This window comes from Rhinolophus sinicus, chromosome 18, assembly GCF_057876585.1.
Source record: "Rhinolophus sinicus isolate RSI-liver-muscle chromosome 18, RSI-T2T, whole genome shotgun sequence".
Classification (NCBI taxonomy): Eukaryota; Metazoa; Chordata; class Mammalia; order Chiroptera; family Rhinolophidae; genus Rhinolophus; species Rhinolophus sinicus.
Window position 1 is genome coordinate 17,030,782 of NC_142518.1, and position 27,330 is coordinate 17,058,111.

The window sequence follows — 27,330 nt, forward strand, 5'->3', positions numbered from 1 at the left end:
GTAGGACAGTGGGCATATTTTTAGTATGCAGGTCTAACCGACTAAACATTTCAAAACATTTACAGGCAGTTCCTTCAGGAAAAACTGATTCGCCTGTCTCAAGGAAGGAGCCTCCATTAACTCTTGTTCCTCTTAAACGTGCTCGGTTTGCTGGTAAGTCTGATGTCGGGCAGAAAAGGGAGTGGAACAGTTGCAAAGTGCTGTCAAAAATGGTGGCCCCGTGAAGGGGAAGTGGAGGCGATTTTGAAGGAATTGTGTTAGCAAGTTTAAGTGGGAAGGATTTGAATTCGTAGCAATAAAAGTTAAACACATCCAATTTAGAGATTGACGAGAAATGCAGGTACAGTGTGAGAAGAAGGTAGGCTGTATTTGCTGTGCCAGGGAAGCCTTTGTGCTTGGTGGCCATGGGCCCTGATGGAAATGTGTGGTGATGCCCACAGCAAAGCCAGTGCCGGCCCCGTGTCCTACAGCAGAGCCAGTGCCGGCCCCGTGTCAACAAGACCAGGAGGAGTCAGCGGCAGTGGATTTTGATGATGCAGACTTTGATGAGCCCATGGAAGCTGAGGAGGTGGACATGGAGCCTGTGGCTGCCAAGACTCGGGATCAAGAGAGTGAGCCAGCAAAGGGGGTGAAAGCTGAGGCAGATCCCCAGAAAGGGACCACGTCCTGCCTGTAAGTATTTTAGGATGTTTCTGGCAAGTAGCGCTACAGTGATTCTGTTGGATTTTGAAAGGTTTTTGAAAAGGAAGCTTCTTTTTTTTTTTTTTTTTTTTTGGCAGAGGGAGTTTTCTACCAGATGACTCTTGTTGGGACATCGACAGGGAAGATGACAGCAGTTTTTCAGCCCAGGACGTTCAAGTGGATTCCAGTAAACTCCCGCTGGTAAAGGGAGAGGATGAGGAACAAGTGCTTCAGTTTTATTGGCTGGATGCCTATGAAGATCAGTACAACCAGCCAGGTAATCTTACCAGATGTCTTTATGGAACAGCGCCGTGCCCGTCGGTGCTTTAGTGATTAGTCGGCACAGGCCCGCTGCTCACGTGCGTGCACAGTGAGAGAGCAACACTCAGTCCCTGTAGAGTGCATGAGCCGCCCAGACAGATAGGAGCTGCGGGGTGAATAACCCTCACAGGCGCTTTGTCCGAAAACCAGGTGTATGTGATTTTGGAATGTGTGCTTGTAGTTTACCTTCGATGTATCTGAAGTGACAGTTCTGCGCCTTAGATGGAATCAGTCATTTGTTTGTTACTTTATTTAGCAAATGGAGCATCCTGTTGTGTGCCAGGCACTGAGATGGGGTTAACAAGCTGGACAAATTCTCAACCCTAATGGAACATACATTCTCGTGGGAACGGGGGGGGGGATGGGCAATAAATAAGGTAAAGTGATAGATGACGTAAAAGCAGAAAGTTGGAGGATGGCCTGGGAAGGCCCAGCAGAGGAGACCACCATTGGGCTGAGATTTGAGGCCCATGCAGGTCTGAGGAAAGAGCATTTCAGCCTGAGGAACCAATAAGCACTGAGGCCTGTGTGGTTGTAGCACAGGAATCAAATGACAAAACTGGTAGAAAATGGAGTCGGAGATACAGGCCAAGGCCAGATAATGGACCGTGGAAGCCATATGAAGGAGTTTAGCTCTCGTTTTAAAAGTGGTGGGGAGGTGGTGGAAGATTTTAAGTACTGGCAGGGTGGGTGGGGTGGTGATCATATGGTTGGGTGTACATTTTAATCGGAACCCGCTAGTTTGTGTGGTGAAAAACGCACGCGCGCGTGTGATTTGGGGCTGGAGTGGGGAAGTAGGGAAGCCCTGGATATCAGTCAGTCCAGGGTAGACAAGCTAGTTATGTGGACTAGTGGCTGTGGAGAGGAGAGAAGTAATGCATTTAACCTATATTTTGACATGAACCTGCTGAGGGATTGATGTGAGGTTGACAGGAAGGAGGAACCAAGGATGATTCCCAGGTCTTCCTCTGACTGTGCTGATGCTGTGAGTTCTGACTCACAAAAGCCAGGAGGCCCTCCACTTGCCTTTTGTGCCCCTTTGAGCCCTTCTTCACCGTGGGACTGGGCGTGACAAGGTCTGTCGGATTAATGTAAAATACAGTATACACCCTTAAACAGAATTGCCTTTATTCAAATCCATTGTTGGGTCTGAGGGTAGATGCAAACTATTTTTCAAAGTGGTTTCCTGGAGGCTGCATCTGGTGAAAATAGAGGGAGTGTCTGGATGTCAGTAAAGAAAGTGAATGAATTAGAAGCGTAGGTATTACCCGTCAGACTTGGAGGCCAGGTTTACCTTAAAGATACTCAGGCATTGACTTTAACTGGAAAGATGTTAATGGTCTCTCAGAGGGGAGGCAGAGGCGTTCATGTGCTTCAGCCTCTCAGCTTCAGCTTCGCAAATACATCCATGCTTGCAGGTCCGCGCTTGCAGGTCCGCGCTTGCAGAGACGCTTGAGTTGCTACTGCCATGTGTTAGTTTGTCAGGTAGAGATACAAGCGACCTTAGAAATGGTATCTTACCTATTTTAGCTGGGATAAGACAGTTTGGTTAGACCCTCTCACCTCTTTGACTACCTCTTTGCTACTCGCCAGCGCCAGAAAGGCTGCCAAGTGTGATCCCATGAGGCTGAGCAAGTATTTCCCACCCATTGTCAAAACCCAGGCCACCCCATTGTACAGCTGCAGGGGGCACCATTTTCACACGGGCTTCATGGGACCTGTGGGGCACGGCGCTGTGAGTGATGCTCGTTAGGGTTGTGCGACGGGAAAGGCCTGCCCTGCCCCTGCTGCTGCCTGTCTTTGCTGCACCTGCTCGATGGTGGATTTGATTCTCTGTCATGGTTCATGGTCTCATCAAAACCCAAAACCTGGGAGCCTGCCTTGGTTGCCCCTTATCCTCACTTCCCTCAGCAAGTCTTACTAGTTTTCTCCTCCTAAGGTAGACGAGCTGTCTGCTCTTTCTCCTCACAGCTGCCACCGCTGGTTCCTTTTTGCCTATAGAAGCCATCGCACCAGCCTCCTAATTGATCCTTCAGCTGTCATCCCCCATGTTTTGGCCAGAGCCATTGCTCAGAAGGGTACCTCTGACCATGTCATTTCCTCGTTTAGAAAAATCCTCAGTGGCTACTGCCCACAACGTAAAGGCTGATGCCTGCCATGCATGACTTTTGTGCCCTAGAAATGGCTCCCTGTCTGTACCTGCTGCTCCTTATACCATGTCCCTTTCTTGACTCATTGTTTGTGTGACTGGAATGCCCTCACCTGGCTCAGCCCAGGTGTCATCTCCTGGAGTCTCCTAATCCTCCAGACTGGCCTAAGCGTCCTTTCTCTGTGACCCCATCGTACCCTTTCCCATCGTAGCATTTGTCATACAATTTTGAAAAGATCCGATTCGGTGTTTTTCTTTCCCCCCAAGCCTTTTAACTCCTGGAGGACTGGGACCTTTTATTTCCAGCTTTCAGCATGATGCCAGGCATACAGTGGGTGTTTAATAAATGTTCATTGAAATAAACTGCACAGTGATTGACGGTACTGTAGCTACACGGGAAAGGTTTCAGAGAACCAGAGTAGCATTTGCTGGTATACTGAGTTCGCCTTTTGAAGCCTTGTAGCAGTGTTGGGGTAAGACTAGGTAACACAGAAGTGGATGGTGCCCCACCCCCTAGATTAATCTGCATCTAAACATCAAGATTGCCAGTGTCAATTGCCAAGGATTACAACCTAAGGAACAACAACCATCCTTTCTTTCCTGTGTGAAAATGAGTTTACTGTTACCATCTTTTGTTTACCAGTTGATACTTATTAAAAAACAGCATTGTTTTGCAAGGGTAAGGATCTAGAGCTGCACTGTCCCACTGTGGTAACCACTGGCCACATGTAGCTTTTAAATTTAAATTCACTAAAAGGAATTTTCTCAGCCACTAGCCACATTTCAAGTGCCCAGTAGCCACATGTGCTATTGTAGCTACCACATCCAAGGATGGCACAGATACAGACAGAATTCTGTCGTCACAGAAATTTCAGCTAGTGCTGGTCTGTATAGTAATAGGCGTTGGAAGTTAAAATTGACGCATTGAAGCACAATTATATTTGCAAAGCAACCAATTTATATGTATTGTTGAATTCCTGGTAACTGACCGTACTCATGGATAGGCCTTTCAATCACTATTGGGAAACATTTTGCAATTGAAAGAGGTACCTACGTATTATTGTTCTATCTTCCAAATGCTAAGGTAAAAGGAAATTTCTAGTGCAGCCTCAGATCATTTAGTCTAGTTATTCCCTTATAGAGGAACAGACTGAGGCTCTAAAAATAAAGTGGTCGGCTCTTCAGTGGCCGAGTTCTGGGCTTCTCAGCCTCAGTCCACTCTGCTTTCCGTGGTACTTCTCAGGTTGTGTCCTCTGTGATTGATGCCAGCGGATTAAATAAGATGGTTTTTAAAAAGCCCTTTAATCTCTGAGAGTTGAACAGTTCCATCGTGATAGCAGGTAATGATCACCGAGCTTAGGTGAAATCAATGCTGCTAATAAAAACGAAGTACTCCCAAAGACCCTTTTATTGTCTCTCACTTTCTTCCAGATTCTAAGTAAGTCAGTTGTTGCTGAATGCTCCATAATTATGAAAAGAATCTTACTCTTTGCATATGGGAAGATATCCTGTTTTCATTATGACTTTTTCAAGGTTGAATAATCCTCACTGCACCTGGTTTCAGCTAGTAACTTTCGGGGGAATGTAATCTTTGTTTACCATGATCTTTTTGTGGCAAATGAGGCATAAACAGTGTCAAATGTGTTGCATGAAGTGTGATATTAGTTTGACTGTAAAATGAGCTATTTGAATCTTTGAATCCAATATTAGGGTCTTTATTTTTCTTTGCATGGAATTTTTTTTTTCATCTCTAACTGTTGTGAGGATGACTTTTAATTTTCTGTGCTACTGTGAGTTTTTTTTTTTAAATCATCCCCACACTCCCTTCCCGCTCCCCTATCTCCTCCCACCTGCCTCCTTCCCCCCAGCTGAAAATCATACAAGAATGTAATAATTTTAATCATCTGCAGAAATGAAAATTCTTAGATGGTCTTATTTCTACTAGAACGAATTACAAAAGGAAGCACTGATGAGCTATCTTGTGAAGAAACTGGAGTAATTGGCCTTGGGAACAGTAGCCTTTGCACGTGCCAGAATTTTCTTAGTGTCTCAGACAAGTGGCCGTGTTGAGTGGCTGTGTTGATTACTGCTGTCTAATTATTCATGGAGCCCAGGATTTTGCACAGTGACCATCTCTTAGGTTGACTCACAAATCTCTGGAGCCCTGTCTTGATGGCCAGTGTTCATCAACAATGACTAGATGTCTAGAAAGGCTTGTTTTTACTTTGTGGTCTACATTACAGAGCGATCTCAAAAGCAGTATGTCTGCCGATTTGGTTATTAGACCACTTGTTAAGCCAAACTAGAAGAGAAAGGAACACTATCTAACCAGGTGTCTTCAGTAATCTGTGAGGTAGAAAGAGTGAAATAGGGGATGATAGTTGAACCCTATTATGAGATACGTATTATTATATAAAATAAGATATATGAGATGAATTATGTTTTTCCCAAGCATAATTTTACATATAGAAAAATACTGATGTATCATACATAGTTATCCTATACATAAATGTTAATTTTTATTGGTAAGTACAAGTGCTAAAAAGGAATTCATTAATTCTCAGAATTCTCACCAGAGGTTTAAATATGAGATTTGTTGGAGAATAGTTTGCTTTTTGTTTTTGTTTCTCAATGTGGGTAATCCTGGTTCGAGGGAAAAGGTGTTTTTTATTTTTTGTTTTTTTCCCTACACTGACTTTGGATGTCTCCCTCATTTTCGAGGTGTGTCTACATTAACCTGGGATGTCCCCCAGTTCCCCAGGGGTTTCTACAATGACCTGGGGTGTTTCAGTTCCCCAGGTGTGTCTGCTGAGGCCTGGGATGTCTCCCTGATAATCAAGATTTGTCTCCATTAACCTGGGATGTCTCCCTAATTCTAGGGAAAATGTTTACACCAAAAATGATTCTGTCCCCTGTCCTTCTTGTGGTCATAGATTTTACCAGTATGGTATTGTTGTATGGCGTAAGTACTGAGTAAAGGAACTGGTCGTGGGGAGTGGACATCAGATAGAAATTTGCTGTAAAAAATGACGTCATGAAGGCATAAATGTGTGGACACATTCATTGAGCCTTTATAGCGCCCCTTTAATGTGATCTAATTGAAATGTTTCTTTTCTCATGTTTTTCTCTTATTCTTTTAGGTGTGGTATTTCTGTTTGGTAAAGTTTGGATCGAATCTGCTAAGACCCATGTGAGCTGTTGTGTTATGGTGAAAAACATTGAGCGAACGCTTTACTTCCTTCCCCGTGAAACGGTAAATGTTAATGATTAGCTTCTAATTCCAAGTGTGTTCTCTGTTCTGCCACCAGCCCTTTTCTTCAACGGGGATGTGAATTCCACAACCTTGATGCTTTTTTCTTGCTGCCTTCCTAGGGACCACTGATTGTCAGCAGCTCCATGAGAAAAGTAGAGGAATGGAGTAAAACTTGTTAGAGTGTAAAAGTATCTGAGTTTTAGTATATGATGCAATCTTTCCCCTCACCCCTCATTTCCATAGTAATCGGGGTTGGGAGTATATGGCCGTTTTCATGCTTTTGCTATATAGGCAGCAGTACCATTTCACCCACGGCTATGTAACAAGGTCAGTTACATTTGCTTCTCCTGTTTTGTTGGGACTTAACATCCATAGTCCCCTCCCAAACCCAGACCCTCCCCATCTGAGTTGAACTGGGAAGATTAGTTGTCAGAATTTACAACACTCTTCTCCCATTTTGTAGGATTCATTGTCTTTATCCCTGGTTTGCTTTTCTGGTGCCATTGGGAGGAATTGGGCATTGGGTTTAGTATATTTTTGGGTCTGTTTGTACCTTTGAACTCACCTGTAAGACTGTTCTATTAAATGTTTAAATGGGTGAAGATGAAAATTGATTTAGACCTGGGTTTCTGGTAGTTGAAAAGATCTATGTATAGATACTCTTTTTTTTTTTCCTCCCCTCTCCATGGGAGAGCAGAAAATTGATCTAGACACAGAGAAAGAAACAGGAACTCCAGTTACAATGAAGGATGTCTATGATGAATTTGATGAGAAAATAGCAACAAAATATAAAATTATGAAGTTCAAGTCCAAGGTTTGTATTTGGTAATAATTTTTTCGAGCTCTAAATATTAGTTGTTCATTTTCTCATTTAGCAAGTAGTTATTGCATGCCTTCTTTGTGCAAAAGGCCCTCTGTGTGGCTATAATTCATCGAATGGAAATTTCATAGCTATCAAATCAATGTTAGATTTGCAAAAATATTTTTCCTTTTCTTTGAACTGCTTATAAAATAATGTTCATTAATTTGAATAGAAAGACAATTTATAGCAAAGTAATTGCTTCCAGTACTTGCAGCATATCTTGTGCTCTTATTCCCAAATGGAGAAGAAACTGTTCTGATCTTGTTTATATTAGTTATTGCCAAGTACTCTTAGTCAGAAGGTTAAGTAAGGTTTTATCTTTAAAAATCAAGGACTGTGATGCTATTCGGATAGAATAGAAGTCCTCTGTTCGTGTAATAGATGTTGATCAATTGCAAGATACTGATTTGTGCAATAGTGATGCCTTTGGACATAACTGTAACTCACTCAGTCTACTGGCTGTTAACAGTGCTTGCCATGAAGGGAGGGTTGAGTTGCTGAAGATGAGCCTAACGGTCTTCACTGTTTGAGCTTTGGATGATGGCTGATGGATCAAGTGTCTAACGTTCTAAAAGCAATGTGGTGTAGTGGTGAAGAGCATAGGTGCTAAGGCCAGACAATTTTGTGCATTAAATCCTAGCCCTACTGCTTCCTAAGTATGTGACCTTGGACAAGTACCAAGTGACTTCTCTGGGCCTGTGTCTTCACCTGAGAAGTGGGGCCTTATTTCAAGAGTTGCTAGAAGGCTTAAGTCAATTTATATTAGGTTATTAACAAACACTCAGTAAATATGAGCTAAAATTATGCTCACTAATTTTTCTAGCAAGATAGAGTTGCATAATACCAGAGTAGGAAATGATTTAATGCATTGCCATTGTAAAAAATTGTAATCTTTTATTGCCCCTCTTGAATGTAAATAGTTTTAACCTCTTCAGCGTCTAAGAGAAGTCTTTTTAGCATTTTGTCACTGGGTGTTTTAGTCCCAGTTGAAAGGGCAAATGGGTGTCTTTCTGGCTTTATTTACCTTTATGTTCCATAAGGATGCTAGATTCCTAATGAGTAAATACAGGGACATGCATCGTGTATATAATGCTTATTAATTTATTTTGTGAAAAGTTTTGTCTTAATGATTTCAAAATATCTGCTTCCTCAGATAGTGGAAAAGAACTATGCTTTTGAGATACCTGATATTCCAGAAAAATCCGAGTACTTGGAAGTTAGATACTCGGTAAGTCAAACAATGAAAATGACTGGGCTTTGGCTGAGAATGACATTTTTCTATTTCTGAAATTTCAGTTGACTTTCCTGTAGTGTTAGCAGAGCTCCTTGAGACCCCAGTTCATTGAAGTGGGCTTACAGTAATGAATAATTAAAATGGATAAAAATTTAAATACATAGACCACAGGTTATACTGCTTTTCTCTGCTTTCAAGTATGCATCTTTAAAGAAATAAGTTGAAACTGCACAACTGTTTGTCAAGTGGAATGAGTGCCACATGATGGAGTTGACCATCATTAGTCTGTTGAAGTGTCCCTTCTGAGCAGTAGAAAGGTGAGAGGAGAGCGTCAGTAGTGTCGCTATAGTGCTGCTCTTGCTCCAGTGACAGGCAGGGTCATTGCTGTGGGATGTTAATTAACTGGACCTTAACCTCCTTTTTTACCTCTGTTCTAGTGTTTTGATCCCACGATGTTGGTAAAAGGAACTTTTAAGACATGTTTCTGACAGTGGTGATGAAATGTACCATGGAAGCATTTTGAATGAGACTCACTCACTTGCTTTCATTCTTCTAATGCAGTGGTACTTATTTGGCTGTTCTTTATCAGTAAGGCATGTACAGCTCTGGACAGAAATCCTCTTTGGCCTATTTTTCTTCTAATGGGTGTCATCAAGATGCATTATTTTGTCATTGTGAATTGTTTTTGTTTCCTACTGTGAATTGTTTTGGATTTCATTTGTGGCAAATGACATTTCATATATATAAAAGGAGTTTCTTCTAGTGCTTCATAGAGAGGCTTTTGTTTATTTCAAATATAGACTTTGGAAAATGTGAAGTAATAGTTTTAAACCAAAAAGATTTTTTTCTTCTTTGCCTTTTTCAGGCTGAAATACCACCGCTTCCTCAGAATTTGAAAGGAGAAACTTTTTCTCATGTATTTGGGACTAACACATCCAGCTTGGAGCTGTTCTTGATGAACAGAAAGATCAAAGGACCTTGTTGGCTCGAAGTAAAAAATCCACGTAAGGAAAAATTTACTTTCAGAACGCTAAGTAAATTGCTGATAGATGTAGTTTTTAAGAGGGAAGTTAGGGAATTGGCCTACTTATTTCAGTGTGTCCAGTTCCTTCTCTAACATTTTCTTTCTCAAGGTTTTCCTTAAGTGAGTATAAGGAAAATGTTTGGAATCACTTTTTCGCTGTCATGCCTGGCAGTGTAGATGGAGGGAGGCCATAGTTTGCCCAGGTGGTATTTGGTCACATCCCTCATTGTGCTGCGTCCCTTTGAACTTCTGACCTGGCTGATACGGCCCAGCTGTTGAACGTAGTTAACGGCTGACCTCCAGGAGGGGGGTGGACATCACTGCCCACTGTGACTAATGCTCATTTGGTCTTTTGCCTGATGTTTTTCGGTATTTGCATCTGTGATACTTGTTTTGTCTTCATGATTCTCTTAAAAATGTTTTCCAATTTCTTCAAGGCAGTGTTTTTCTTATTTTTTTTATTTTAAAAACCTATTTTGGCTCCTGGATTCTTTGGAAAATCAGATGAACGCTATGGACCTTTTCTCGAGAAAAATGAACACATATATGTGTATACACACAAGGATTTGCATACAATCCAATAATGTGGCTTATTATCAGATGTTATAAGACTTTCTTATTAGAAGATGGGATTGAAGACCTTTTCAGTTAATCACAGATATCTTAATGATAGTAGTTTTCCTTTTTAGGAAATGGCTATCGATCTGTTGTATCCGTTCTCTTTTAGAACTCTTGAATCCCCCGATTAGTTGGTGTAAAGTTGAGGCAATGGTTTTGAAACCAGTCCTGGTGAACGTGATTAAGGACATCGGTCCTCCTCCACTTGTGGTGATGTCTTTCAGCATGAAGACAATGCAGAATGCAAAGACACATCAAAATGAGGTAAAGAAATAGGACAGAGTTTGTACATATGCTTTAGACGCAGACACTTGCCTGACCTTGTACAGCTTTTCTGCAAGGGAAAGTTGTGGTTTTTGGAAGGGGAAAGAATATTCGTTTGCTACCAAACTGCATTTGGGAGAATAAATTGAATTTGTCTGATATGAAGTTGTTGTTTTTTAAGACTTAAATTGCCGGACTTATTTTTATTGTTTGGTTTTTAACTTTTTTCTTTCGGAGAACTTTAAATGGACAAAGAATAATTTAATGAACTCCCATATACAAATCACTCATATTTAACAGTTAGCAAGATTTTGTCATACGTGTTTATTCCCCCCTCCTTTTTTGTCCTCCTGAAGTATTTTAAGGCTAATCTGAGACATTTGTGTCACTGCATACTTTGGTATGCATCTCTCAAAGCATGCACGCTTTCTTATATAATACCATTATCACACCTAATACCATTAACAGTGATTCCTTGATATAATCTAAACTATTCAGTCCATATGCACGACTCTGTTTTTCAAAAATGTCTTAACAGTTGGTTTATTTGAATCAAGATTCATACAAGATTCACAGATGGCGTTTAATTTCATGTCTCTTGAATCTGTGTTAAATGGGAGCAGCTCCCTCCCACCCCCTACAGTTTTTTCAGTGACTTTGACTTATTGAAGAGTAACTGTTGGTTGTCTTGTAAAATGTCCCATTTTCTGTATTTGTTTGCTTCATGGTGTCATTGGACTTCTTCCTCTAGACCAGGGGTTGGCAGACGATGGCCTGGAGGCCAAATCCAGCCTACCGAGTGTTTTTCTAAATAGTGTCATGGAGCACAGCATTTCTGTTCCTTTGCATGTTATCTACAGCTGCTTTTGTACTGCGGAGACAGTCAGTAGCTATGACAAGAGACCATATGGTCTGCAAGGCCTAGGATTTACTATCTGGTCCTTTATAGAAAAAGCATTTGACCCCTGCTGGTTAGTGACCCCTGCTAGATAGATTCAGGTTGGACTCCTTTGGGCAAAATACTTTATAGGTGGTACAGTGGACTTCATATTGTATCACATCAGCAGACATATGTCTGGTTAAACCACTGTTAGTGGGGCTGATTTATTAGTCTGTTCAAGGTTTCATCTAATGTAGGGTTTTTTAACATTGGTACTACAGATATGTTTGGCTGTATAATTCTTTGTTGTGGGGGCTATCCTCTGCATTGTGGGACGTTTAGCAGTATCCCTGGTCTTTACTGCTATATGCTGCTAGCACCCCACCCCTCTAGTTGTGACAACCCAAAATGCCTCCAAACATCTCTAGATGTCCCCTGGGCTGTGGGGGGCAAAATTGTTCCCAGTTGAGAACCACCGATCTAGTGGCTTCATTTGTTAATGATTTTTGCCTGAATTAATTAGTTCATTAAGAGTTGTAAAATGATGGTTTTCTGGTTCTGTCATCCTTTCCATGTTTATTAGTTAAGCATGTTAAATATTACAATGTTTATTAGTTAAATATTTTATAAAATTTTCCCCATTAACCAGCACTGTTTGGTTATGGTGCAATAGTTTATACAAGAAAGATATAAGGTAAATGCGTACTTCTTTCTCTTTAATTGCCAATTTTCTGAGTAGGAAGTTGGGTACTTACATTATAATGCAGTGTTGACCAATGATTTATTTATTTTTGTCATTTCTTATTTTTGCTTCCTCTTTTGTGGAACATCGTTATGAACTCATGGGTTTTATACCTATTCAGTATATTCCAATCTATTGTATTCATTATTGTTATTTTTGATGCTTAAATTTGTTTCTCTTTGATCAGTGGGACCTTCTTTATGTTTACTTCTAAGTTCTTTTGACATTGATGGGAATCTTTTAACAGCAGAATTTGGGTAGTATTTTTTATGTTTTAGTATGTGATTTGATCTTTTAATAATAGTTAATACAGTAGATGGCCACAGTTAATAGTTAAGTGTTTAGGGAAGGTTTAATTAGTTTTTTAAAAATGTATCCGTCCTCTAGCTCCTAGAGTGAGGTTTCAGTACCATTTCCCAATAATGGAAGTTGGGCTCTGTGGAGAAATGGCTGTTTCAGGGCAGGAAATGTCCAAGATAAGCCTGGAACATCTTATTACACTAGAAAGCAAGGGTGCTGTTAAAATCTACTGAAGATATGTCAGAAGGACTCAGGAGTCAACTTGACGAGTTTCCTTCTGGCCTGAGATGGGACAGTTTGAGCACTGATGAAAATAACTGCAACAGATTGAAACACATGAGTTCAAATGATCTTGTAAACACTAACACTACCACATTGGTCACCTGTGAATGAAGCTGGGGAACCAACTCATTGTGAAAACGGGTAAATAAAAAAGGGATTGAAATATTTATCTTGACGTTTTTGAACACATACTGTACCTTAGCTGACTAAATAATGGATGAGGGCAAGTTTCTTTTTTATAGGTTTCCAGCTAATAAATGATGAAGGAAAAGTTGAATATTACCACTTTGCAATCCCTAATGAAATAATGCATCTAGGCAATGATTGGTCCCCAGTGGCTGCTAATGTCACTAAAATAGAGATAACCATACGTGATGTGCCTGTGCTTTCTGGTAGAAGTAATCAGTAGCACCTCTAAAGTATTCTTGCCAAAAAATTGAACCCGATTTTGATCAAATGTTTAGATTTAAATGTGAATTTATAGGCAGTACAGAAACAGGACCATGTTGTGATATAAGCAGTGAAATTCATACTATGGGGCACTTTATAGGACAAACCACCCAGTTTCTTCAACAGATAAATTGCAGGGAAGTAATAGGTGGGAAGGGGTTGTAGCTATAGTTTTACATATCAACCACTTGCAAAGTATAGACCTTATTTGGTAAGTAAAATTGAGATTGTTGGGAAAACATGGAAATTGGAATCCTGCCTGAATATTTAATGAATTTAAGGAATCACTGTTAACTGTATGAGATGAGATGATTGTATTACATTTTTAAACTTCTTATTTTTTAAAGTGGTGATTCTCAATGGGATGAGATTTTATGCTCAAGGGGACATTTGACAATGTTGGAGACATTTTTCGTTGTCACAACTCAGGGATGGGAGGTGGGGGGCAGTGCTATTAGCAGTCAGGGATCCTGCTTAAACATCCCACAATGCACAGGATGGCCCCACAACAAGGAATTACTCAGCCTAAGATGTCCACAGTTTGAGAAACTATTTTAGAGATACATGCTGAAATATTTTTGGATAAAATGATAGGTCTGGGCTTTGCTTCAAAATAATCTTGGGGGCGTCGGGAAGTAGATAGGGCTACAGATAAGTTGATACTTGAAGGTGGATAATGGGTATATGAGAGTTGATTTTTATTCTATTTTTTATTTTTTTAAACACTTTCATAACAAAAAAGTTAAAAATATTCATATGTACTAAAATCTTTTATATTCATATGCACTAATATCTTTTGATATTCTTGGTGGTTTTGTTGAATATACAGAATACATAGTAGGTGTCTGCTAAGTGATGTTTTTTTCCCTCCTTTCTTTGCAGATTATTGCTGTGGCAGCTTTGGTCCATTACAGCTTTGCATTAGATAAAGCACCGCCACAGCCTCCCTTTCAGTCCCACTTCTGTGGTATGTATTTTGTTTTTCAGCTGGTTTACTAATGCCTTGGTAGTTTTTCTTATTTTTCCTTGAGCTGCTGGAGAAAAACATTTTAAAAAAATGTTTTCAAGAATTAAAAAAAATGTTTTCAAGAGTAGTAAGTGCATATTAAGTTGTTGTTTTTTCCAGCTGTGGACACTAAGTTTTATTGGATCGGTTGCCTCTCATTCAGCTGGTTTATTTTGCTCTAGGAGAAGTCAGGAGGAGTTTGATATCTTTTTTCTATTCCAATGGTTACTTTATTGGGACGGAGTAGTTTTGTTTTCCTGGGTCAAACTTATGCTTTAACTATTTTCTTTTCATGATGTTGTCCTAAAAACCCATCATAAAAGCCTGGCCAAAATTTTCTATGTGATGAGGGAAGATGCCAAGGAATAAATGAATGTTTGCCTATTTGGGAGGAGTCACAGTAATATCAAATGGGTGTTGGTTGTGCTATGCATGTAATTCAGTGGGTGAAACCCTCCCACAGAATTCTGCATACCATGAGTCAGTCTCCAAGGAGGATTCTGGCATATTCCATGATGACAGCTTACCCAGTTGAATAACCACTTTGTTTTCATTTTTGTTTTTTAAAAAGGTATAGCACTGTTGATCTGTTGTGCTTCCTGGGGATTTTTTTTCCATCCCAGAAACAGACATTAACTGGGGTAGCATCTCCTGTCTGGTTTCTTGGGTGTTAGAAAAGGGGGACTAGGGAAACAAGCAGACAAGGAAGTATGCTGTATTGTGAAGTTTTACCTTTTTTCTAGTTTTACTGAGAAATAATTGACCTACAGGTAACCCCTGTATAACATGGTTGTTAGGTTACTAAAAAAAATGCCGTGTTATGTGAATCCATGCTATACAAAACAAAGAACTAGTACAAAAAGGGGGTTAGGTTCCAAAAATTTTAAAAAAACATACTATTATATTTTTATAATTAAGAGAAATATCTTTATTAAAGCTATTTTCTCCAAAAGTATAACGTATTAATTTGTATTAAATAATGTTTTCTTCATCATCACTGCTAAGCACCATTAACCGAGGGCATTTTCTTTTTGACAAGCTATCTTTTCATCCTCTTAACTTAATACTCCATGAACAAAATGGATTTAAAATCCTAATAAATTTTAAAATTCTGCAGTCAAATCTGATGTGACATCCACACTCGAATGAAAAATTCCAAATGAGATATATTTTGCTCTTAAAAGCTTTTATTACATTCCGTGTTATTCGGGGGTTTCCCTAATTTCGAATGAGATATTTTTTGTTCTTAAAAGCTCTTATTACGCTCCATGTTGTTCGGGGATTTCTCTAATTCTCAAACTGTGTTCGAGTGAAATGGTGTTCTAGGATGCCGTGTTATACGAGTGTTTTCCCCCATTCTCGAACTGTGTTAGAGCGAAACTGTTATAGGAGTGCCATGTTGTACGGGGGTTACCTGTACATCACTATAAATTTATGGTATACAGCATGATGGTTTGATTTGCCTATATTGTGAAATGATTATCAAAGATTTACCCTGTAAATGGGGTGGAATACGTGGAACAAGATGATAATAACCTAGAAAATATGTGGGAGAGAGCAGTCATTAGTTCATTTCAATATACATTTTTTACCTCCTCTGTGTGAACAGCTATTGTGAATGGCAAGGAACTTGTATGTAGCACAGTGGGACACTTTGGTCGTTTTTACTTTTCTAACTTTGTGTAGGTTGAGCTGCGTTTCTCCATTGTATGCTGGTTGAGGCTTTAGTGGTGGGGGATTTCCTTTGGGAAAGACTGGTACACATCTTCCATTTTGATTTAGATGGATAGCAAATGTTTCATCTAAGCAGTTTTTACCATTGTAGGGCCTTAGGGTTCTGTGCTTGGCTGTTCTTTTTTTTTTCTTCTAGATTTAATCTTTTAAACTTAAAAAATTGAGATACAGTTATCATATAACATTATATGAGTTTCAGGTGTACAACTTAATGATTTGATAGTTGTATATATTGTGAAATAGTCACCACAGTAAGTCTAGTTAACATCCGTCACCATACGTACTTAATTTTTTTGTGTGATGTGAACTTTTAAGATGCAATCTCTTAGCAGCTTTCGAATATGCAGTGTCATATTACTAACTGGAGTTGCCATGCTATACATTATATTCCTATGACTTATTCATTTTATAAGTGGAAGTTGGTATGTTTTGACCCCCTTCATCTCTTTCACCCACCCTACCCCCACCTCTGGCAACTGCCAATCTGTTTTTGTATTTATGAACTCAGTTTATTTTTGTTTTTAGATTCCACATGTAAGTAAAATCATATGGTATTTGTCTTTCTCCAACTTACTTTACTTAAATAATGCCTTCAAGGTCCATCCATGTTGTTACAAATGGCAAGCTTTCCTTCTTTCTATGGCCGAATAATATTCTTCTGTGTGTGTGTGTGTGTGTGTGTGTGTGTGTGTGTGTGTGTGTACACAGTACATTTTCTTTATCCATTCATCCATTGATGGACACTTAGGTTGCTTTCATATCTTGGCTATTATAAATAATGCTGCAATGAGCATAGGGGTGCATGTATCTTTTTTGAGTTAGTGTTTTCATTTTCTTTGTATAAATACCCAGAAGTCGAATTTCTGGATCATATGGTAGTTCTAGTTTTAATTTTTTCGAGGAGCCTCCATACTGTTTTTCATAGTGGCTGCACCAATTTACATTCCCACCGACAGTGCATCGAGTTCCCTTTTTTCTACATCCTCGCCAGCACGTGTTGTTTCTTGTCTTTTTGATTGTAGTCATTCTGACAGGTATGAGATGATATCTCTTTATGGTTTTGATTTGCATTTCCCTGATGATTAGTGATGTTGAGCCATGTATATGCCTTTTCATGTACCTGTTGGCCATGTATATGTCTTCTTTGAAAAATGTCTATTCAGATCCTTTGCCCTTTTGTTAAAAATCGGATTGTTTGTTTGTTTGTGTTTTTTTGTTTTTTGTTTTTTTTTTAATTTAATTTTATTAAATTTATTGGGGTGACAATTGTTAGTAAAATTACATGGATTTCAGGTGTACAATTCTGTATTACATCATCTATAAATCCCATTGTGTGTTCATCACCCAGAGTCAGTTCTCCTTCCATCACCATATATTTGATCCCCCTTACCCTCATCTCCCACCCCCCACCCCCTTACTGATATGTGGTATATAAACCAAAAGCAACAAAAGAACAAGACAAACAAATGAGAAACAGAAACTCATAGACACAGACAATGGTTTGGTGGTTGCCAGAGGGTAAGGATTATTTGTTTATGGTTTTTTTTATGTTGAGTTGTATGAGTTCTTTATATATTTTGGATATTAATCCCTAATCAGTTGTATGGTCTGCAAATATTTTCTCCTATTTGGTAGGTTGTCTTTACATCTTGTTGATGGCTCCCTTTGCCGTGCAGAAGCATTTTAGTTTGATGTAGTCCCAGTTTTTGGTTTTTTTTTGCTTCTGATGCCTTTCTTTTTGGTATCAAATCTGAAAAATGTAAAGATTGATGTCAAGGAGCTTACCACCTATGTTTTCTTCTAGGAGTTTTATGGTTTCAGGTCTTATGTTCAAGTCTTTAATCCATTTTGAATTCATTTTTGTGTATGATGTATGGTAGTGCTCCAGTTCTGTTCTTTTGCATGTGGTTGTCCAGTGTTCCCAACACCATTTATTCTCCACTCCTTTGTCATAAATTAATCGACTATATATGCATATTTGTGTGTGTTTATTTCTGTGCTTTCTATTCCTTTCCATTCCATTGATCTGTGTGTTTGTTTGTCATAAATTAATCGACTATATATGCATATTTGTGTGTGTTTATTTCTGTGCTTTCTATTCCTTTCCATTCCATTGATCTGTGTGTTTGTTTTAATGCTAATACCATACTGTTTTGATTACTATAGCTTTGCAATATAGTTTGAAACTGGGAAGGGTGACGCTTCCTGTTTTTTTTGTTCTTTCTCAAGATTGCTTTGGCTATTGGGGGTCTTTTGTGGTTCCCTACCAATTTTGGGATTATTTGTTTTGGCTGTTCTTTTGAGGTCCAACATGACCAATGGAAATACTTGATCCTCTTAACTCTAGGGATCGGGGGAATTTATATTTAAGACAGGTTCCATTCATAAAAATGAAGTGTATATGTACTTAAAATTGGTTAAGATGGGTGTTGGAATCTTTATTTTTTTTCCTTCTTACAGTTGTGTCTAAACCAAAGGACTGCATTTTTCCATACGGTTTCAGTGAGGTCATTAAGAAAAAGGTAAAGAACTCATTGTTTATTCCTTTTAAATATGAGCATATATTTTTTTAGAAAGATAAAAGGAGGATGGTGTGGATTAGTAGAAACAGGCTATTTTATTTGTTAATTGAGTAGATTTATTCTTGCTAGATTGGAGTATACCATGAACCCATTAAAAATATGCTAGAAATGCAAAGCTAGAAACATTATTTATCAATGTTTAAATGTTTCACCACTTGAAAATGGTGGGATTGTGCAGTGTCTGAGTAGATTGATAGGCTCAAATTCTCCTTTAGCTAGTTTGATAGGAAGCTTTTCCAACATGCATGATCATGTGATTACTGTTTTAGGAGAGTGTAGGGTAGAGTGCTGCGCTTCCCCTCCCCCCTCCCAACTTAAAAGCCAAGTGAAGTTGGGAACAATGTGGATATTCAAGCGGACGTGTATTGGAAAAGTTGATGTAGACTTGCTCCAATTGATCAGTGATCTTTAAACTTCCAGTATACTCCATGAAGTTTACTCCCAGTATACTCCATTGGTCCTTAGTAAAATGGGTGGGGAATTGGATAATGTAGTGAGTTTTTCACAAAGGTAAATATATTTAATGTCAAGTATTGCTTTTTGTGGAGTGTGTTGTTTCTGTTATGAAAAGATGTTGGTAAATTTGTAGGTTTTTATTTTAATGTTCTCACTTGACAAAATTAAAAGTTAGCAACCTTGTCAGGTTCCACTTATTTTAAATTGGCTTGAGAAGCCCAGTAGCCTGGAGGTCCTATTGGGCCAGGCTATTACTTGTGAAGTGCCCTGAATTACCTATCCAAGTAGAATGACCTAGGAAAATTCTGTTAGAGTCAAACTGATGCTTTTTTTAGCCGAGCTACTTGTAGAAAACATATAGCCATCAACTTCCATTTTCAGAGAGTCTTAATAAGAGTGGATCTTTTGAATACCTGATTTATAGTTAGTAATCCAAGTGGAAGCCTTTTGTATGAAGATAGGTTATTTATATTTAAGACATTTGTAATTCTTAAATGTATGTTTGCTTTTAGTCTAGTTTCTTATTTATAGGTTCTTACACCATTATTTGAAATTAGTTTATACAATCCATGGGATTTCTTTATGTGCTAAATCCATAAACAGTGAAGTCTACCAGGGATTATGTAAGAAAGTAGGTAATGTTTTTGATAGATACTCTGATTCATGTGCTAGATATAAAATGTGTCCAGATGCACAAGCGTGTCCCTATGGGGGAACATTTCTGTATTTGATAGTGCTCAACACTTAAAATTTTGCTTCATTCACACGCTTATTACTAGAATGAGCTCCTTAGAGACTTCATGAAATTATTAAGGCAAAACCTAGCATCGCAGATTTCATTGCTGCATGTAGTTTGGAGCTGGATGGTTTCTTTTAAACCTTACCATGCTCGAACAAGGAGCCAAGGTGTAATACTTGAGAGTAAAGAGTAAGTGACTGGTTTGTTTTTATCTAACAGAATGTGAAGGTTGAGGTTGCTGCAACAGAGAGAACACTGCTAGGTTTTTTCCTTGCAAAAGTTCACAAAATTGATCCTGATATCATTGTGGTAAGTAGATGTTTGATATGTCATTGGGAAGTTCTTTTCAGTGTGACTTGATTGGTACTTTTTGAGTAGCAAAGAATCTTTTCAAAGTGAAAATGACCCTATGGACTGGTGGTAATCGCGATACTTTCTGCTAATAGAAAGGGAGGAAAAATCCCAGCCCACTACAAGATAGTTTTTTTCTTCTAATTGAAAAGCAACTTATGAATTATTGTTGAAGTTTAGGCCACTCCAGTTATTAACACTTAGAGACCAGCCCATAAGTAAGTAAACTTGTGTCCACTGTTGGTCTCCAAAATTTGGCTCAGTGGCCCAGCTATATAGTTATCACAAGAGTTATTTCTCTTGCTTTGGTGCCAGTCCCTAAAATGGAAGTATTTTAAAATTTTATGAGCTCAGTGGATCTCTATGATACCTTCCTTTGAGAGCTCAGGGCTAGGAATCTTCTTTTCTCGACAATCGAGTATGCTCCCACAGGATAGCAAGAGGTAATAATTCATTGAGTTGTCTTTGTCCCAATTCCTAAGAGTCACAAAGCAACATATTGCTTTATGCTTCCTCTGGCTTTCCTTAGTTTACAGGCTCCTAGATAGGAGTCTTTCCTTTTTCTTTTTTTCTGGGTTAACAGATCAGTCAAGTTATATTGTGCTTTTGAGTTTTTTGGAGGAAAGTAGTATTTTAAATGTGCTATTGGTAATTTGGTTACACTGAAGCCTTGCAAAAAATGTTTACCATAGATTTCTCCACGTTTGGTTTTGCTCTTGGACGCCTTTCTTGATGATGTTATAGCCAAAATACCGAGAACCTGTAGGTTGTCACCAGTGTCCATGCACCCACTTCCCTGATATTTCAGGACCCATCTTGAAAGTGCTAGGAAGACTTCATCCACAGTGCCCTACCATCGTGCTCTGGCTCAGCACTACGCCCTCAGCCAATCTCCACTAGCAGTCTCTCCCCTGGGCCCCAAGGCCATGTTTACTGCAGCAGGGGGAGCTGGTCTGCCGTAGGGTGTTAGAGCCAAGTTGGAGTGAGAAATCCGAGCCGATATAAGAGAGAATCAGACACGGGTTTGAGTCCCTGGTTTCAGGCATGATAATTTGGAAATGAGGCATCCTCACTTCCTTTGGGTCTCTTCATTTAATAGGCAAAGCTGCCAGAAATATATAGTGGTATATATTTTTAACTAAAATTAATAACAATAAATCTATTTATTGATCTTACTTATTTTAAACTTCACCTTATTTTTTAATAAACAGGCAGCGAACCATATTATTCACATGATGGAAATTATCATGACAGATGTGGAGAATTTGGTTACATTTTTGAGATATTTTCTGCTTGGTATAGTTTTGTTACCTTGTTTTTAACAAGTTTTTCATTTGAATTATCAAGTGGTGTTATATATTTATTTTGTTGCACCTTAAGAGTCTAAATCAGTAGTGTTCGAACTCAGTTCTTTAGGAAGAAACTAGATGCAGTTCCTGAGTTTTCTAAGAAGTCTGTGTAAATGATGGGTTCTTGGTTTATAAGGAAGTAAAATGGAATTGTTTGAATACAGCTTTCACTGATCATGTAAAAAGTACGGACATTAAAATTTGCATTTGCCTCTGAGACTGAGGCCTGAACTGCAAATTAAAAGACAGCATATTAACCTTGCATCAATTAGGATGAGATAAAGTTTATTCCAGCAATCTGCTTAGCAGCCTTGTGAATGTCAAGGCTAATGAATGCTGCTGCTGAATACATTCCTGAAGAAGAAAGGACCCCAGTTGGAGGTAAGTTCATGATGCCTTCAATTAGAGACCAGAAAAAGAAAGGGCAAAGAAATTCTATGCATATGAAGATAAATCCTCTAATTTGTGTTTTTAATAATGTTATTGGCTGCCTTCTTTTTCTGACTAGGGTCATAATATTTATGGATTTGAACTGGAAGTGTTACTACAGAGAATTAATGTGTGCAAAGTTCCTTACTGGTCCAAGATAGGTCGACTGAAGCGATCGAACATGCCAAAGCTTGGGGTAATAATAGTTTTCAAAATCTTGCTTCTTTATTTGACTTTTTATATGCTTCTTTGACTAGGAATTGGTTGTCTTGTGACAGGACATCTTAACTTTGTCACTAAGCATCTTTTCCTTTGAATCCAGCATTTTATTGGTAAAAGTCCCTGATGGTTTTTCAAATCAGCTGTTGGAATCTAGAGACAGCACATATACCTGGATGCTACCTCCACTTCAGCAGTACTAAAGCACTAGCCCTTAGTGCAGAGCTACAGTGTTCTGAAATCACTGAGTGTGATCCTTAGGAAGGCGATGGGAACAAAGACCCATGTGAGAATTGAACCAGCAACCTTGTTGTTGAGGGCTTGCGCTCTAACCAACTGAGCCATCCGGCTGCCCCTCCAGAAGCTCAGCAGTACCTTGTTGCCTTCAATCTGGTTGTGGAGGGCGCAGCTCACTGGCCCATGTGGGAATCGAACCAGCAACCTTGTTCAGAGCTCGCGCTCTAACCAATTGAGCCATCTGGCTTCCCCCACTCTATTTTTCTTGTACATTCTCACAGCAGTAACAGAACTTGTTCAGGATCATAGAGCTAGTAAGGGGAAGAATTGAGATTTTGAACCCGGGACTACCTGACTTCTAAAGCTCGTGCACTTTCATCCTATCTGCTTACCTCACTTGTGGCGAGTTTGGTGGATTTTTTATGAAGCATCTTCATTTCCTAAACCTGATACTGCTCAGTCTTGAAATCTTATTTTACTTAAAGCTTATAAATAAACTTGGCATGTTGCCTCATCAGGGAACTTAGGAATCTGTACCTTTTATAATGCTTTCCAGAGGATTCTGTTGCTACCGATTGGAATTGAGTCCCCCGCTCTTGCCTCTTTCCTTATTCCCATCTTTGAGGTGATACTAGAGTTGTTAAGAATACTTCATGTGAACAGTTGCTTAACTACTGATTGCTTACCCTCTTGAAGGGTTTCCCTATATGGTGTCTTCGTGGTGAGGTCTGCCCTGGCTACCCCTGCTTTTAAGGTGCAGCTCCCCCAAATTCCTTGTTCTCACCCTACTCTATTTTTCCTTTTTCCATATACTTATTACCTCCTAAATCTCTGTAATTTCTTATTTATGATATCTATTTTTTTTACTGCATATTTCAAATGAGATCAGGAATCTTTTCTGTTTTGCTCATTGATATATGCCGAATGCCTAGAATGGTATCATTCAAACATATTTGATTGATGACTGCATGAGTGGATGAATGGAAGCATGAGTTTCATCACTGTAATTTTTTGGGCTAGCCTCAAAGCAAGTTAGAACAAAACGTTCTCAGTGTCTGCTTTTCCTTAGAGTGAAATGCAGTCAGGATTTGCTTTTTGTCTTCCCCTTGTAGGGCAGGAGTGGATTTGGTGAAAGAAATGCTACCTGTGGCCGAATGATCTGTGATGTGGAAATTTCAGCAAAGGAATTGATTCGTTGTAAAAGCTACCATTTGTCTGAACTTGTTCAACAGATTCTGAAAAGTGAAAGGGTTGTAATCTCAATGGAAAATGTACGAAATATGTACAGGTATGATCCTGGATGCTTCAACATGTGTCTTGAAATTAGCAACAGGAAGACACCATTGTCGTCCTTAGGCTGGAGGGGGACAGAAATGTGTGGTGCCATGGAGCAGAAAATTGTCTTCATGTCAGCACCACCATCTCTATTACATGAATAATTTGAACTATTTTGCCTCTTGAATTCTAATTTGATCAGTTTATCTCTGTCTCCCTCACTTAACACCATCTTGATGTTTTCTAAGAGCGGTTTGAAAATTGATGTGATATTTAGGTTTCCACCCTTAATTCATTAATTCAGGAATTAGTAGAAATATTTTGGAAATATAAATACTGAAAAATTAAGTTATTTAGACATATTACTGCACTTTTTTCTTTTTTTCCAGGTTTACTGAGGTAGAAGTGACATAAAAATTGTATATACAGAGGGTGCCAAAAAAAGTATACACATTTTAAGAAAGGAGAAAACTGTATTAATTGTAATATTCGATATATACCGATAACAAAAGATGAATACAAGTTACGTTTGACTTCTGCAATTACAAGAGGTGCTCAACGTAGTTCCCTTCAGTGTCTAGATACTTTTGATTATGGCAAACTACTGCTTGAGCATAGATAACATCTCTTAAAGTGTGTATACATTTTTTTGGCACCCTCGATATTAAAGGTATACAACTTGATGTTTTGAAATACATGTACATTGTGAAATAATCACCACAATCAAGCTAATTAACATATCCATCACCTCACGATTACCTTTTCTGTGTGTGGTCAGAACATTTAAGATTTACCCTTTAGTGAATTTCAAGTATACGATACAGTATTGTTAACTCTAGTCACACTGGCTGTACATTAGATCTTCAGAACTTACTCATTTTGCATAACTGAAACTTTGTGCTTGATTATTTCTTTTTTTTAATTTACTTTTATTTTTTGTATTAGTTTCAGGTGTACAAAACAACATAATGATTAGACATTTACACCCCTCACAAAGTGATAACCCCCCGTCTGCTACCCCTCTGACATCGTATATAGCTGTTACTATACCATTGACTACATTCCCTATGCTGTACTTTACACCGCGTGACTATATGTATATATACAGAAGGTGTCAGAATATATAATTTAGACAATCTATGAAGTGTATGCTTGATTATTTCTTAAATAAGGTTTCTTCTACCCCTCTGGCCACTCCTTGTTTTCTGCCCATACCTCCTGAGTCCTTGGACTGCTTCTCTTTCTGACTGCGCTTCCTCTCAAAGTGATCTCCCCAGGTATTTCACTCCCTGTGGGTGCTGATGCCTCCCACCTGCATATCTTCAGCTTAGATCTTTCCCCTGAAGTCCAGACTCATGTATCTACTGCCTCTTCTACTTGGTGTCCAGTAATATGAACCTCCAAATTAACTTGTTCAAAAACTGAGCTCCTGATCTTCTCCCCTAGCTTCCTTTTGTAGTCTTTCCTTTAGTAATGGCAACTCTTTATTTTTCCAGTACTTCTGGAAACCTCCCAAGTCATCCTCGGCTCCAAACCTCTGAGGTATCTGTGATTCCTCTCTGACATCCATGTTCAGTTCATCAAGAAATCCTGTCAGCTCTAGCATTAAAATGTGTCTAGAGCTGAGCACTTTTCTCTTCCAGTGGACCCGCCCTCTTTGCCCTGCATGACGGCGCCTTACGTTCGTTAGCCTCCTCACTGGTCTCCTTGCTTTTCCCCTTGATCCCTTGCTGTCTGTCCTCAAACTGGGAACCAGAGTTATCTTGCTCAAGTTAAGTCGGATATGGCACTGTGCTCAAAATTTTCCAGTGATTTTCTGTTTCATTCAGAGTAGAGACCAAAGTCCTAATTTTGACCTACCAGGTCCTGTACAATGTGTCTCTCTGCCATTAACCCTGTCCTTTTCTGCTACTGTTCTCTCCATCATTCTTTCTGTTCCGGCCATTGGTCCTAGAACTGTCAGATTCGCACTCAGCGCAGGGCCTTTGAATGTTTTATTCTGTCTTCCTGGAATCCTCTTCCCTCAGACACCTAATTATTCTCTGAACTCTTCCCCAGTTTCCTACTGAAAATTCAGTTTCTGTTCCTGACATATAATATTCCCTTTGCTTCTTAATTTTTTTCTCCTTAGCATTATATAACACACCATATATTTAATTTGTTATTTATACTTTGTCTCCCCTGCGAGGACAGGAATTTTTGTCTTTCTGGGTCACAGCCAGCGTCTAGAACAAATGCCTGGTACATAGTAGGCATGCGAAGCTTACGTGCCGGATGCAGTGAGTGAAAGGTTGTAGTTTTCAGGTTGTAGTTAACACATAACTTCCCCTTGTCTTTGTGGGACTTTTTGTGTTTTGGAGAATGGCATTGAGATTGATGGTGTGAATGAATTCCTAGTTCCTTGCTGGGGTTATCTTAAATTGTTTCCAAGGGCAAGGTGCTGTTGCTCTGAAGTTACTGATACCAGGAATTTGTTGTAATATTTTATGGAGTCCTGGTTGTAGTCATTGTTTCTTTTAATTACTTGATTCTGTTTCGCTCTTTTCTGTACAGTGAACCATCTCATCTGTTGTACCTGTTGGAACACACCTGGAAAGATGCCAGGTTCATTTTGCAGATCATGTGTGAGCTAAATGTTCTGCCATTAGCATTGCAGATCACTAACATCGCTGGGAACATTATGGTAAATTTAACTTAGAAAGGGGGAAAAAGCATTTCCTGTTGGATTCAGTGTTTGCTTGGGGTAGTTGTTATATGATAATGAGTCCAAATGCATGCTTATAAAATGAGTGACTTGTATTCTGAAAGCTGGGCTTTTTTTGTAAAATGAAGAACTGGTTGGGAGGAGGGGAGGGAAAACAGGTGCAGTACGTTGAAATGTGGGTGAATGTAAGGATCATCTCTAACATCTGGATGTGTCTCATTTGTGGAACGGTCCACTTGGGAGTAAAGAAATAGGCCAAGTTGTCTGTATTTTAGGCTCTCTTTGTCTCCTTTTAACTATAATGCTTAAAGAAAATGCTAGAAATATTTCAGTGCCTTTTTTAAAAAGCAGCCCTTGTTACGAGGAATGATTTTGAAGGAGGTGCTACGATTAAATTTACCACACTCAAAGTTGCTCTTGTTTGTTGTGATTTTTGAGCTCAAATTTAAAAAAGAAACTCTGTTTAATAGTCTAGGACGCTGATGGGTGGACGAGCTGAGCGTAATGAGTTCTTATTGCTTCATGCATTTTATGAAAACAACTATATTGTGCCTGACAAGCAGATTTTCAGGAAACCTCAGCAGAAACTGGTGGGTCCAATATTGTACACTGTTTTGCCTTTTCTTATCCCCCCCTTTATTACCTGTATAGCTTTTTTTTGCTGTGATAACACCTGCTTCCAAAATAATTAATTCCCTGTATAATGTAGAAACCAAGTGAAGTTTTGTTGTGTTTGTGTGGTCATTTCCTTCTTTCCTCTGTACAGCTGAAAATTACTTAAGAACTATGACATTCTTTGAGGGAGGCATTAGGTCTCTCTGATGGGAAATTGTTTCTCCACCTTAGTCCTATCCAAAGTTACACGCCAATTAAATCTTTCACTTCCTTAAACCCGTGAGTCTTTATTTTTGTATTTCATTGTTGCATTCTTAATGTACTAGTAGGATTAAAGTCACCACTTCAGGTTTGTGAAGTGGCCTCCATCACATTGGACCTAAAACTTAGCTTATCTCTTGTGTTATTGGCACTTATAGTAATTGATTCAGAATGGGAATTTAATGTTAAAATGATTCAGGTTCTTGTATTTGCTTGTTTTACGTACATTATCAAAATTGTTACAGGGAATATTAACAGAGAAATTTGACATCTGCTGAGGCATTGAATGTTGCCCATTAATAAACTACTTGGG

At 38.9% G+C, this 27,330-nt stretch overlaps 1 protein-coding gene across 4 annotated transcripts in view; it reads left to right on the plus strand.

The window, feature by feature from the left end:
- POLA1 (DNA polymerase alpha 1, catalytic subunit) overlaps window positions 1–27,330 on the plus strand; it is a 313,058-nt gene that overhangs the window by 50,589 nt on the left and 235,139 nt on the right. For all 4 annotated transcript variants that reach the window (XM_074324217.2, XM_074324218.2, XM_019757051.3 and 1 more), the window contains exons 8-22: window positions 66–153; window positions 441–672; window positions 780–958; window positions 6,292–6,404; window positions 7,102–7,218; window positions 8,420–8,494; window positions 9,366–9,504; window positions 10,252–10,406; window positions 13,943–14,027; window positions 18,261–18,322; window positions 19,797–19,886; window positions 21,786–21,902; window positions 23,275–23,450; window positions 25,991–26,120; window positions 26,612–26,731. In XM_074324217.2, the coding sequence (XP_074180318.2) occupies window positions 66–153; window positions 441–672; window positions 780–958; window positions 6,292–6,404; window positions 7,102–7,218; window positions 8,420–8,494; window positions 9,366–9,504; window positions 10,252–10,406; window positions 13,943–14,027; window positions 18,261–18,322; window positions 19,797–19,886; window positions 21,786–21,902; window positions 23,275–23,450; window positions 25,991–26,120; window positions 26,612–26,731 (1,878 nt within the window). The remainder of the gene's footprint in view (window positions 1–65; window positions 154–440; window positions 673–779; window positions 959–6,291; window positions 6,405–7,101; window positions 7,219–8,419; window positions 8,495–9,365; window positions 9,505–10,251; window positions 10,407–13,942; window positions 14,028–18,260; window positions 18,323–19,796; window positions 19,887–21,785; window positions 21,903–23,274; window positions 23,451–25,990; window positions 26,121–26,611; window positions 26,732–27,330) is intronic.